Source organism: Anomaloglossus baeobatrachus, chromosome 10, assembly GCF_048569485.1.
Source record: "Anomaloglossus baeobatrachus isolate aAnoBae1 chromosome 10, aAnoBae1.hap1, whole genome shotgun sequence".
Classification (NCBI taxonomy): Eukaryota; Metazoa; Chordata; class Amphibia; order Anura; family Aromobatidae; genus Anomaloglossus; species Anomaloglossus baeobatrachus.
In genome coordinates, this window is record NC_134362.1 from 37,557,142 (window position 1) to 37,571,729 (window position 14,588).

Below are 14,588 nucleotides of genomic sequence, written 5' to 3' on the forward strand. Positions count from 1 at the left end.
GCAACTGTTTCCAATTCCAGCCTCGCTGCAGTATCTCCAGATCATCACCGATCCTCCACCAAATTTCACCGTGGGTACAATACACTGTGGCTTGTACGCCTTTCCAGGTCTAACCATTAGACGACCAGGTTTGGGCAAAGCTGAAAATTAGGTAAAGAAAATTCAACAAACATCTTCGTGAAGGACATATGACTCAAGCAGCATACAAGGTTATCCTAGAAAAACAGTTGCCTTCTTCTGCTTACGCAATGTTCCCCAACTCTGAGGACTGTTTTTTCCAGCAGGACAATGCGCAATGCCACACAGCTAGGTCAATCAATGTGTGGATGAAGGACCACCACATCAAAATCCTGTCATGGCCAGCCCAATCTGCAGACCTGAACCCCATTGAAACCCTCTGGAATGTAATCAGAGGAAGATGGATAGTCACAAGCCATCAAAAAAATCAGAAAAACTGACAATTTGGAAGTGGTCTCTTAATTTTTGCCAGAGCTGTATATAGAAAACTTATCAGATGGAATTAGACATCTTGTGTTAGAAAGTAAAAATATGAATAAATGTGGAAGATGCAAAACTAATAAGAATGACAGATTGATAAATTTGGAACAGGATACTTTACACCTGTGTAGTTCCAATAATAGGTAAAAAGATCCAGAATAAACACAAAGATTCCATAAAATGTCACTTTTAATGACGTGTTAGTGCAACGCTGGCATCCCTGCAGCCCTTGCACCCATGTGGAGCGTTGGGTAGTGTGGAGAAAGACAGCCGCAGCGGTGAGTGACCGCGTGTTCCTGCGGGTTGAGGAGCAAGGGGTACAATGATGCCAACGTTACAGTTCCATGTGGGTGCTTCCTGCTTCCCTCTCCTGGGGTCTGTGCACGCGGCACAGGTCCTCCGGGAGTGTTCCTAGGATGTGTGCGCGCTCCGCTGCCCTTCTCCAAAAGGGCCAGCATGTTTTCTCCAGGAAGTGCCTCTTAGCCTACTGCTGAGAATCACTGGGTACTTAAGGTACTCTCCCACTAGGGAGAGTGCCTTAAGTTCAGATAGTGCCTTGAATTCTTAATGGTTACTTAATGGTTTTGTGCATTAGCCAGCTAGTTGTCAGGTCCCCTTGTCCATCTTGTCCTGCCTTTACCTGGTTCCTATCTGTTTCCAAAAATTAACAAAACTTTAATATTTTTTTATTCCTTTTTTTAAGGTATTATTATTGTATTAAAGTTGGCCTTGCGCATGTGCCAAACGACCGCTATCTTTGCCAAATTCCCCAATGTACATGAACATTCAGCTTGAATGAGCTTTCTTTTTTTTCAAAGGGTAGAACAAAGAAAGCTGCTGCCAGAGACATCTGGCAGTGGACTATTTGCAACTTTTATTGGGAGAGTCAGAAAGCATCCATACATAGTAAATGGTTGACTCATCCCTCTAAAATCAGTGGTTATCTAATGTGTGTCTGGGGGACTTAAAGGGGATCTATCACCAGATTTCACAATACAAACCACATATGATGGATGGTGTGCTTATTTTGAAAATCCATGGCGGAATAGCTATATAATCATCATATAAAAATGAGAATTTTAGGCCTCTTGCTATAGCATACACTAACTCATGAATCCAAGTGTTTTCTGTTTCCTCCCACCCAGTTTAACTGACAACTATGCCTTATACTGAGCAATGTTAGATCTCAGCAGGGAGGAGGGACACTGAGCTGCTGTCAGTCAAGCTGGGTGGGTAGAGACGGAGTTAAACTTCCATAAACTTCCATTTTGACATGTAATCTCAAAGTATATACAGAATCCGGTGACAGATTTGCTTTCAGTCCCAAAGACTGAAGGTGACTCTTTAAGGTGGAGGAGCAGATACAGTTCATTGCCATGTGTTACTCTACTTATGTACTTTTTCTCCTTGTATCACAGGTTTGATTATGATGTCTACAAGGACTACTGTTAATTTAAAAAGAGCGTTTTTGGTTTTGGGTAATTGTTTGTGATGCCTGGATGGTTGCCCTGGGCCAATGCCTATGACTGGCTAACATGGTGATAGGGAGTTGCAGCCTTTGTCACCCTGATTGGTGAGGAGCAACATAGTGTCCCAAGTGTCTTCTGTTCTTGAGATATTTGTGACGGTTCTGATATCTGAGCTCCACATTTACTTGTGAGGCTCCTTTAAATAGTCACGCAATCCATCACCTAATGCTGTAAATAAAAAATCCATTCTGTTCTGACCACGTTTGAAGAGAGGACGTCTTTAGGAGCTGCTGGAGCTTTGCTGTTTCTTGAGCTGTTTTGCCTGCAGCCTTTGTGTCTGGATGCAGTCTTTTAAATTGCTTATATCCTTTTATCTATTTTCCCCTGTCTGTCTACCTATCCTTGTGTTTTATTATTTCAGTGGCGAGACTTGTGCTTTTGCCAGCCTTCTCACTAGCCAAGGTGAGTTTAGGGCAAGCGAGGGCCTAGGTACGTTATTGGCGACGGGGTGAATTAACTCGTATAGGGACATCAGGGGGTGCAGGGATCAGCTACCGGTGAGTACAGATGGTGCCTCCGTTCTACTTTCCCTATCATCAGGGCCCACCATTGTATCATGCTGTGACGATAGTAGTAAAAAATATTCTGAGAACGCATTGATTATGTAAGCATTCAGTAAACAATAAAATATAATGAATTATATGAAAAATATGCATATATACAGAACATGACATCAAAATGAGTCAATATTGGGCTCTGACACAATGCAACCATTCCATATAAGATGTAAGGGTTTCTTTAATTATGACTACATAGGTAGGGCTATGATCACACCTCCGTTTTCACATTTCCTTATCCAATTTTTTTAGGAACAGAAAAAGAGAATCTAGTTAAAAACTGATCCGTAGCATAACTGATGCAAATAAAGCAGAGGAACCCAGATAATTATTACGAGGTCTGATAAATGTCCATTATTAGAACAACGGAACAATAAGCGCAACACATCCCGGGTATCACACCCCCACCGATCAGACATTGATAACCTATCTTAGGGGTACTTTGCACGCTGCACATCGCTAGCCGATGCCGAGCGCGATATTCCCCGCCCCCGTCGCAGCAGCGATATCTTGTGATAGCTGCTGTAGCGATCATTATGGCTACGGCAGCTTCACATGCACTTACCTGCCATGCGACGTCGCTCTGGTCGGCGACCCGCCTCCTTCCTAAGGGGGCGGGTCATGCGGCGTCACAGCGACGTCACACGGCAGGCGGCCAATAAAAGCGGAGGGGCGGAGATGAGCAGGATGTAAACATCCCGCCCACCTCCTTCCTTCCGCATAGCCGGTGGAGGGTAAGGAGATGTTCCTCGCTCCTGCTGCTTCATACACAGCGATGTGTGCTGCCGCAGGAACGAGGAACAACATCGTATCTCCTATTGGTGCGACATTATGAAAATGCCCGACGCTACACAGATCACCGATTTTCTACGCTTTTGCGATCGTTTATCGGCGCATCTAGGCTTTACACGTTGCGACGTCGTTACCAGCGCCGGATGTGCGTCACTTTCGATTTGACCCCGGCGATATCGCAGTAGCGATGTCGCAACGTGCAAAGTACCCCTTAGACAACACCATCAATGTTAAAGTCCGAACAATCCCTTTAATATGTGATGGCTCCACAGCCACCAATAATGGATGAATCCAGATATAAGAAATGAGGAGAATATCTGGCCGACATAGAAAGGAAATGATCAAAGTGATAGAACTAGAGAAGTTCTCAGTTTTATATAATAATGGACAAGTTAAATCAAAATACAAAATACCAAATGTTTTAAAAGGATATAGAGCGAAGAGCTTCTTGGCCAGATCCCCGGATGGGATGTACCAAGGATGCATCATGAGAAACATCTGAACCAGCTCCCGATCCTTAGGATTCCCATCTGAGTCTAAAAGAAAACAATTAATAATAAGATTATTTGGGGAATAAAACATTCAATATACTTATGAAACATTCAGAATCTGAGGTTTGGGACATCTTGACCTTTGGGCGACGCTACGTGCTAACATTGGGAACATTTCTTTATAGCAATGCATTAATATAGCAACATATAAGCTCCTATTTGTTAATGGAGAAACTAAAGTAAACTGTGGGATCAAAGTACAAGTTAGAGAAGAACTAACCGGATATTCTGATTTCAGCCGAACTCATGTGAATGGGGCCTCACAAATTGTTCTCCAACAGAAGATTTTAGGGTGAAGATGGATTGGTACACTGAAGTTTGATTCTTCCACCATGCTCGGGTGCTCAGTACTCGTAACTAGTGATGAGCGGGCACTACCATGCTCAGGTGCTCAGTACTCGTAACTAGTGATGAGCGGGCACTACCATGCTCGGGTGCTCAGTACTCGTAACTAGTGATGAGCGGGCACTACCATGCTCAGGTGCTCAGTACTCGTAACTAGTGATGAGCGAGCACTACCATGCTCAGGTGCTCAGTACTCGTAACTAGTGATGAGCGGGCACTACCATGCTCGGGTGCTCAGTACTCGTAACTAGTGATGAGCGGGCACTACCATGCTCGGGTGCTCTGTACTCGTAACTAGTGATGAGCGGGCACTACCATGCTCGGGTGCTCAGTACTCGTAACTAGTGATGAGCGGGCACTACCATGCTCGGGTGCTCTGTACTCGTAACTAGTGATGAGCGGGCACTGCCATGCTCGGGTGCTCAGTACTCGTAACTAGTAATGAGCGGGCACTACCATGCTCGGGTGCTCAGTACTCGTAACTAGTAATGAGCGGGCACTACCATGCTCGGGTGCTCTGTACTCGTAACTAGTGATGAGCGGGCACTGCCATGCTCGGGTGCTCAGTACTCGTAACTAGTAATGAGCGGGCACTACCATGCTCGGGTGCTCTGTACTCGTAACTAGTGATGAGCGGGCACTACCATGCTCGGGTGCTCTGTTCTCGTAACTAGTGATGAGCGGGCACTACCATGCTCAGGTGCTCAGTACTCGTAACTAGTGATGAGCGAGCACTACCATGCTCGGGTGCTCTGTACTCGTAACTAGTGATGAGCGGGCACTACCATGCTCGGGTGCTCTGTACTCGTAACTAGTGATGAGCGGGCACTGCCATGCTCGGGTGCTCAGTACTCGTAACTAGTAATGAGCGGGCACTACCATGCTCGGGTACTCTGTACTGGTAACTAGTGATGAGCGGGCACTACCATGCTCGGGTACTCTGTACTCGTAACTAGTGATGAGCGGGCACTGCCATGCTCGGGTGCTCAGTACTCGTAACTAGTGATGAGCGGGCACTACCATGCTCGGGTGCTCAGTACTCGTAACTAGTAATGAGCGGACACTACCATGCTCGGGTGCTCAGTACTCGTAACTAGTAATGAGCGGACACTACCATGCTCGGGTGCTCAGTACTCGTAACTAGTAATGAGCGGGCACTACCATGCTCGGGTGCTCGGTACTCGTAACTAGTAATGAGCGGACACTACCATGCTCGGGTGCTCAGTACTCGTAACTAGTGATGAGGGGGCACTACCATGCTCAGGTGCTCAGTACTCGTAACTAGTGATGAGCGGCCACTACCATGCTCGGGTGCTCAGTACTCGTAACTAGTGATGAGCGGGCACTATCATGCTCAGGTGATCAGTACTCGTAACTAGTGATGAGCGGGCACTACCATGCTCGGGTGCTCAGTACTCGTAACTAGTGATGAGCGGGCACTACCATGCTCGGGTGCTCTGTACTCGTATCTAGTGATTAGTGAGCACTACCATGCTCGGGTGCTCAGTACTCGGAACTAGTGATGAGCGGGCACTACCATGCTCGGGTGCTCTGTACTCTTAACTAGTGATGAGCGAGCACTACCATGCTCAGGTGCTCAGTACTGGTAACTAGTGATGAGCGGGCACTACCATGCTCGGGTGCTCAGTACTCGTAACTAGTGATGAGCGGGCACTACCATGCTCAGGTGCTCAGTACTCGTAACTAGTGATGAGCGGGCACTACCATGCTCAGGTGCTCAGTACTCGTAACTAGTGATGAGTGAGCACTACCATGCTCGGGTGCTCAGTACTGGTAACTAGTGATGAGCGGGCACTACCATGCTCGGGTGCTCAGTACTCGTAACTAGTGATCAGCGGGCACTACCATGCTCGGGTGCTCAGTACTTGTAACTAGTGATGAGTGGACACTACCATGCTCGGGTGTTCTGTACTCGTAACCAGTGATGAGCGTGCACTACCATGCTCGGGTGCTCGGTACTCGTAACTAGTGATAAGTGAGCACTACCATGCTCCGGTGTTCTGTACTCGTAACTAGTGATGAGCGAGCACTACCATGCTCGAGTGCTCAGTACTCGTAACTAGTGATGAGCGGGCACTACCATGCTCAGGTGCTCAGTACTTGTAACTAGTGATGAGCGGGCACTACCATGCTCGGGTGCTCAGTACTCGTAACTAGTGATGAGTGAGCACTACCATGCTCGGGTGCTCAGTACTCGTATCTAGTGATGAGTGAGCACTACCATGCTCGGGTGCTCAGTACTTGTAACTAGTGATGAGCGGGCACTACCATGCTCGGGTGCTCTGTACTCGTAACTAGTGATGAGCGGGCACTACCATGCTCGGGTGCTCAGTACTCGTAACTAGTGATGAGCGGGCACTACCATGCTCGGGTGCTCAGTACTGGTAACTAGTGATAAGTGAGCACTACCATGCTCAGGTGCTCAGTACTCGTAACTAGTGATGAGCGGGCACTACCATGCTCGGGTGCTCAGTACTGGTAACTAGTGATGAGTGAGCACTGCCATGCTCGGGTGCTCGGTACTTGTAACTAGTGATGAGTGAGCACTACCATGCTCGGGTGCTCGGTACTTGTAACTAGTGATGAGTGAGCACTGCCATGCTCAGGTGCTCAGTACTTGTAACTAGTGATGAGCGGGCACTACCATGCTCGGGTGCTCAGTACTTGTAACTAGTGATGAGCGGGCACTACCATGCTCGGGTGCTCAGTACTTGTAACTAGTGATGAGCGGGCACTGCCATGCTCGGGTGCTCGGTACTTGTAACTAGTGATGAGTGAGCACTACCATGCTCGGGTGCTCGGTACTTGTAACTAGTGATGAGTGGGCACTACCATGCTCGGGTGCTCGGTACTCGTAACTAGTGATGAGTGAGCACTGCCATGCTCGGGTGCTCGGTACTTGTAACTAGTGATGAGTGAGCACTGCCATGCTCGGGTGCTCGGTACTTGTAACTAGTGATGAGCGGGCACTACCATGCTCGGGTGCTCGGTACTTGTAACTAGTGATGAGCGGCCACTGCCATGCTCGGGTGCTCGGTACTTGTAACTAGTGATGAGTGAGCACTACCATGCTCGGGTGCTCGGTACTTGTAACTAGTGATGAGCGGGCACTACCATGCTCGGGTGCTCGGTACTTGTAACTAGTGATGAGTGAGCACTACCATGCTCGGGTGCTCGGTACTTGTAACTAGTGATGAGCGAGCACTACCATGCTCGGGTGCTCGGTACTTGTAACTAGTGATGAGTGGGCACTACCATGCTCGGGTAATCAGTACTCGTAACTAGTGATGAGTGGGCACTGCCATGCTCAGGTGCTCAGTACTCGTAACTAGTGATGAGTGAGCACTGCCATGCTCGGGTGCACAGTACTTGTAACTAGTGATGAGTGAGCACTGCCATGCTCGGGTGCTCGGTACTTGTAACTAGTGATGAGTGAGCACTGCCATGCTCGGGTGCACAGTACTTGTAACTAGTGATGAGTGAGCACTGCCATGCTCGGGTGCTCGGTACTCGTAACTAGTGATGAGTGGGCACTACCATGCTCGGGTGCTCAGTACTTGTAACTAGTGATGAGTGAGCACTGCCATGCTCGGGTGCTCGGTACTTGTAACTAGTGATGAGTGGGCACTGCCATGCTCGGGTGCTCAGTACTTGTAACTAGTGATGAGTGAGCACTGCCATGCTCGGGTGCTCGGTACTTGTAACTAGTGATGAGTGGGCACTGCCATGCTCGGGTGCACAGTACTTGTAACTAGTGATGAGTGGGCACTGCCATGCTCGGGTGCTCAGTACTTGTAACTAGTGATGAGTGAGCACTGCCATGCTCGGGTGCTCGGTACTTGTAACTAGTGATGAGTGGGCACTGCCATGCTCGGGTGCTCGGTACTTGTAACTAGTGATGAGTGAGCACTGCCATGCTCGGGTGCTCGGTACTTGTAACTAGTGATGAGTGGGCACTGCCATGCTCGGGTGCTCGGTACTTGTAACTAGTGATGAGTGAGCACTACCATGCTCGGGTGCACAGTACTTGTAACTAGTGATGAGTGGGCACTGCCATGCTCGGGTGCTCAGTACTTGTAACTAGTGATGAGTGAGCACTGCCATGCTCGGGTGCTCGGTACTTGTAACTAGTGATGAGTGGGCACTGCCATGCTCGGGTGCTCGGTACTTGTAACTAGTGATGAGTGAGCACTGCCATGCTCGGGTGCTCGGTACTTGTAACTAGTGATGAGTGGGCACTGCCATGCTCGGGTGCTCGGTACTTGTAACTAGTGATGAGTGAGCACTGCCATGCTCGGGTGCTCGGTACTTGTAACTAGTGATGAGTGGGCACTGCCATGCTCGGGTGCTCGGTACTTGTAACTAGTGATGAGTGAGCACTGCCATGCTCGGGTGCTCGGTACTTGTAACTAGTGATGAGTGAGCACTACAATGCTCGGGTGCTCGGTACTTGTAACGAGCAGTGGGACGTTCGTGTACTGAGTATAATGGAAGTCAATGGGAAACTCGAGCATTTTTCAGGAAAAATGCTCGAGTTCACCATTGATTTCCAATGCACTCAGTTACGACTAAGTCCACAACAGGTTGAAACGCGTTAGCTGGGTCTGCCCCCTTGACCATTAATATGGATTTTATGAATTTATAATAAATTGGAGATTTTATGGAACTACCGGACAAATTCTCTTTTTTTTGGACATACTAATTGATTACAATGGGTTTAAGCCTATATCTTTAAAGGGAACCTGTCGCCAGGTTTTTCTAAACCATCTCATGTAGCGAAAGAGACTCTGATTCCAGAGATATATCACTTAATGGGCTGCTTGCTACAGTTTTAATAAAATCACAGTTTTATCTACCAGTTCACTGACTGCTGAGCTTTATATAACCCCGCCCACACACCTGATTGGCTGTTTTCTGCACAGTGTGCACAGAAAGCAGCCAATCAGTGGTGTAGGTGGGGTTGGACGACATGACACAGAGTTTTCTTGTTTTCCAGTGATAATCTCCTGCTGATTAAAACTGTGATTTTATCATAACTACTGCCAGCAGCCCAGTAACTGACACATCACTGTACTGATTCCATAGACCATATTGGATATATCACTTACTGGGCTGCTTGCTGCAGTTTTGAACAAATCACAGTTTTCTCTACCAGTTCACTGACTGCTAAGCTCTGTATAACCCCGCCCACACCCCTGATTGGCAGATTTCTGCGCAGTGTGCACAGAAGGTGGCCAATCAGTGGGGGAGATGGGGTTTAAATACGTGACACCAGGTTTTCTTGTTTTCAAGTGATAATCCCCTGCTGATTAAAACTGTAATTTTATCAAAACTACAGCCAGCAGCCCAGTAACTGACACATCACTGGAACTGATTCCATGGAGCATATGGGATATATCACTTACTGGGTTGCTTGCTGCAGTTTTGATAAAAGTTGTATCTATCAGTTTCACTACTGCTAAGCTCTGTATAACCCTGTCCACACCCATGATTGGCAGATTTCTGCACAGTGTGCACAGAAGGAAGCCAATCAGTGGTGGAGGTGGGGTTGGAATGCATGGCACCAGTTTTACTTGCCCTCTAGGGATACTTTCCTGCTGATAAAACTATGATTTTATCAAAACTACAGCCAGCAGCCCAGTACCTGACACATCCCTGGAAGCGATTCCATAGAGAATATGGAATGGAACTGCTTGCTGCAATTTTGATAAAATCACAGTTTAATCTACCAGATCTCTGACTGCTGAGCTCTGTATAACCCCGCCCACAACCCTGATTGGCAGATTTTTGCACATTGTGCAGAGAGGCCAATCAGTGTTGGAGATGGGGTTGGAATGCATGACACCAGGTTTACGTGACCTCTAATAATACTTTCCTACTGATAAAACTATGATTTTATCAAAACTACAGCCAGCAGCCCAGTACCTGACACATCACTGGAACGGATATCCATGGAGCATATGGAATATATCACTTACTAGGCTGCTTGCTGCAGTTCTGATAAAATCACAGTTTTCTCTACCAGTTCACTGACTGCTAAGCTTTGTATAACCCCGCCCACACCTCTGATTGGCAGATTTCTGCACAATGTGCACAGAAGGCGCTAACCAGTGGTGGAGATGGGGTTGGATGACATGACACCAGGATTACTGGTCCTCCAGTGATAATCTGCTGATATAACTATGATTTTATCAAAACTACAGCCAGCAGCCCAGTAACTGACACATCACTGGAACTGATTCCATGGAGCATATGGGATATATCATTCACTGGGACTGCTTGCTGCAGTTTTGATAAAATCACAGTTTTCTCTACCAGTTCTCTAACTGCTGAGCTCTGTATTACCCCGTCCACACCTCTGATTGGCAGATTTCTACACAGTGTGTACAGAAGGCGGCCAATCAGTGGTGAAGATGGGGTTTGAATGCGTGACACCAGGTTTTTTTGTCCTCTAGTGATAATCTCCTCCTGATAAAACTGTGATTTTATCAAAACTACAGCTAGCAGCCCAGTAATTGACACATCACTGGAAATTATTCTATGGAGCATATGTAATATTTTAGGACAATTATGCATATTTGTAAAGGGTTTAGAAAAGCCTTTCTGCTAAATAATCTCTAATTTATTGTGTGTTTATGTCACAAAATGTTGGCACTGAGCAAAGTTAGCACATATGCTTCCCCGTACGGTCACATAATAGCATTTTTTTTTATTTTTTTTTTACATCGGCTAAGCAATTACATCACTAGCAAAATATGTCCACCGCGGTCTGTAGTACTCGGCTGCAGCAGAACGACAGTTTAGAAGAAAAAAGCTTCTCCAACTGAGCAGAACAATTTCACTGCGGGCTATAGAGAGTTCCAGTAAATAAAATTAATGAAGGGACTAAAGATATCATATAAACTCATTCTTCTCTACTTCCCTTCTGATGGATCCCATCATGACACTGTCCTAAAAATCTAAGTGGTACGGTGACTGTACAGAAGTAGCAAAAAAGGATATTACTTTTCTACAAAGCTGCAGTTTAAAGCATGGTTAACACTAGTATATATATATATATATATATATATATATATATATATATATAAAGCTGAGTGTATGTATGTATGTGTGTTTATGTGTATGTGTGTGTGTGCGTGTGTGTGTATGTCTGCTAAAGGAATTCACACCGTCGCATTTACAATCACAAAATTTAGCACATGTGACCCTGCGCTTTACAGTTACTCTCCAAAAAATCTGCCTTCATTAAAGTCAATGGAGCTGCGAGCTACAGGTTATTAATAGCAGCTGTGAGTGGTTGCTATAGGAACAAAATAAATTGTTAGTATAAGAAACTTATGTGTGAGGTAATAAGATGTCAGTGGAGAAACAGATAGAGAGAGACAGAAAGAGACAGACAGACATAGGCACAGACAGAGTAAGAGGCAGACAGGGAAAGAGACAGAGAGAGACAGACAGTCAAAGAGACAGATAGAAACAGACAGACAGACATAGACAGACAGGGAAAGAGACAGAAACAGGGAAAGAGACAAAAGCAGGGAAAGAGACAGAAAAGAAAAGAGGCAGAGGAGGAAAGAGACAGACAGGGAAAGAGACAAACGGGGAAAGAGACAGACAAGGAAAGAGACAGACAAGGAAAAAAAGACAGACAGGGAAAGAGACAGACGAGGAAAGAGACAGACGGGGAGAGAGACAGACGGGGAGAGAGACAGACGGGGAGAGAGACAGACGGGGAAAGAGACAGACGGGGAGAGAGACAGACGGGGAGAGAGACACACGGGGAGAGAGACAGACGGGGAGAGAGACAGACGGGGAGAGAGATAGACGGGGAGAGAGATAGACGGGGAGAGAGACAGACGAGGAAAGAGACAGACAGAGTTAAACAGAGACAGACACAGAGACAGACAGAAACAGACACACAGAAACAAACACACAGAGACTAACAGACAGACATGTACAGAAACACAGAGACAGACAGATAGAGACAGGGACTGGGAGAGAGACAGAGACAGTTATTATCCCGGGCAATGCCCAGGCACAACAGCTAGCATATATATATATATCAGGGCTTATTTTTGCAAAAAATGTTGCTTCTATTTTAGGGAAATTTTATTACTCTGTGCCTCACACCAAAGTATTATTTAATGCAGACTCCGAATTCCTGATAACTCTCACAGGAATCCCAAAATCCAATTTATTTTAATAGAGAGATGAGGAGGCATGCCGAGCCAGCCCCGTGCTGAAAAGAGGCCAGAAATAGCTCATTTATGCATTTGGTGGAGACATCAACTTCAGGATCCACACCAATACTTTAAAAGGATATCGCCATCTTCAACATTCATGGACGAAAGTGCTGGCACCCTTGAAATCGTTCCAGAAAATGAAGCATTTCTCCCTTAAAATTATTGCAATGACAACATGTTTTGTTATACACATGTTTATATACTTTTTGTGTACTGGAACAATGTGAAACAAAGGTAAATTGAACATCATTTCACACAAAATCCCAAAATTGTTTGCACCTTACCAAAAGTAGGGGTAAACAACTTTGTTTCCAGCATGGGATGTTTATTCAAACTCACGTGTGGCAAGTAACAGGTGTGGGCAATATGGAAATCACACCTGAAACCAGGTAAAAAGGGGAGAAGTTCACTCAATCTTTGCATTGTGTATCTGTGTGTGCCACACTAAAGGGTACTTTACACGCTGCGATATCGGTACCGATATCGCTAGCGAGCGTACCCGCCCCCATCGGTTGTGCGACACGGGCAAATCGTTGCCCGTGGTGCACAACATCGCTAACCCCCGTCACACGGACTTACCTGCCCTGCGAAGTTGCTCTGACTGGTGATCCGCCTCCTTTGTAAGGGGGCGGGTCGTGCGGCGTCACAGCGACGTCACACGGCAGCCATCCAATAGAAGCGGAGGGGCGGAGATGAGCGGGACGTAACCTCCCGCCCACCTCCTTCCTTCCTCATTGGCGGTGGGACGCAGGTAAGGAGATGTCTGTCGCTCCTGCGGTGTCACACATAGCAATGTATGGTGCTGCAGCAACAACAAACAACATTGTACCTGTCGCAGCAGCGATATTAAAGAAATGAGCGACGTGTCAACGAGCAACGATTTTTCACGTTTTTGTGCTCGTTGATCGTCGCTCAATGGTGTCACACGCTGCGATGTCGGTAACGGCGCCGGATGTGCGTCACTAACGACGTGACCCCGACGATATATCATTACCGATATCACACCGTGTAAAGCCCCCTTAAGGATGGAGAACAGAAAGAGGAGAAGAGAACTGTCTGAGGACTTGAGAACTAAAATTGTTGAAAAATACGAACAATCTCAAGGATACAAGTCCATCTCCAGAGATCTTTGTCCACAATGCGCAACATAATCAAAAAGTTTACAATCCTTGGCACTGTAGCTAATCTCCCTGGACGTAGACGACAAAGAAAAATTGATGAAAGGTTGCAACGTAGGATAGTCTGGGATATGGATATACCGCCCCCGTGTCAGCAGCCGGAACTGCTCGGATCCGGATCCGCGGTGGCTCGAGGGGTCTCCAGACCCGGGGGTCGTGCGGCCACTCAAAACAAAAAGTAGGGTATTTACGGGGACTGTACTTTTAAAGTTCCTGACGCCACCCTCGGTGTGTGGTAAGGTGGAATACCACCGGTGCCGTTGGGAGCACCCGGTGGCGATGGGATGGCAGTCAGGTGTTTAACCCCTCCGTGAGTAGGGGGGATGCCCCGGGGCTCGGTGAGGCTGGCGAAGGGATACCGTCATGAGGTAAGGGTCACTGCGTACTCAGTCCAATAACGACGACACCGACAACATGTAAACCAAAGTTCTGAGCACCGCTGCAGCAGGGAGGGAGCACGCCTGGATCCCGTGCCCTTTGGTGTTGCTTGTTAGCCTATGACCTTTTCCTTGGCAACTTTCTGATTGGTCCCTGTAGTGTAAAACTAGTCGGGTCCCGCTCACCCATATGGCTAACTGGGTAAGCTTGCTTTCAGGGTTCATGCTTGGGATTTTCTGGACTGCAGATTGGGAAAGTCCTATCCCCCTCGTTGCGCTAGTACCCCGATTTTGGAGTGGGTGGACAACGAATCTTGAAGGCTCCGTCCTCCTCGGGTGAATTACCAGGACGCTTGAAGCTACATCTCGGCCTAGGGTCCACGTACCCCATCGTGCCCTGGCCCCTGCCCGGAGATGGCACAAGGCCGCCGGCTGCCCTCCTCGCCAGTTCCGTGCCCCTTGTCACGATCCCCTACGACCGGCGTTCCAGCTCCTAC

The 14,588-nt window shown here is 47.2% G+C and overlaps 1 protein-coding gene across 2 annotated transcripts in view; it reads right to left on the minus strand.

The window, feature by feature from the left end:
- The window catches only part of RASGRP2 (RAS guanyl releasing protein 2), a 195,631-nt gene that overhangs the window by 91,364 nt on the left and 89,679 nt on the right, over window positions 1–14,588 (minus strand). For both annotated transcript variants that reach the window (XM_075326074.1, XM_075326073.1), the window contains one exon: window positions 3,808–3,912. In XM_075326074.1, coding sequence (XP_075182189.1) covers window positions 3,808–3,912 — 105 coding nt within the window. The remainder of the gene's footprint in view (window positions 1–3,807; window positions 3,913–14,588) is intronic.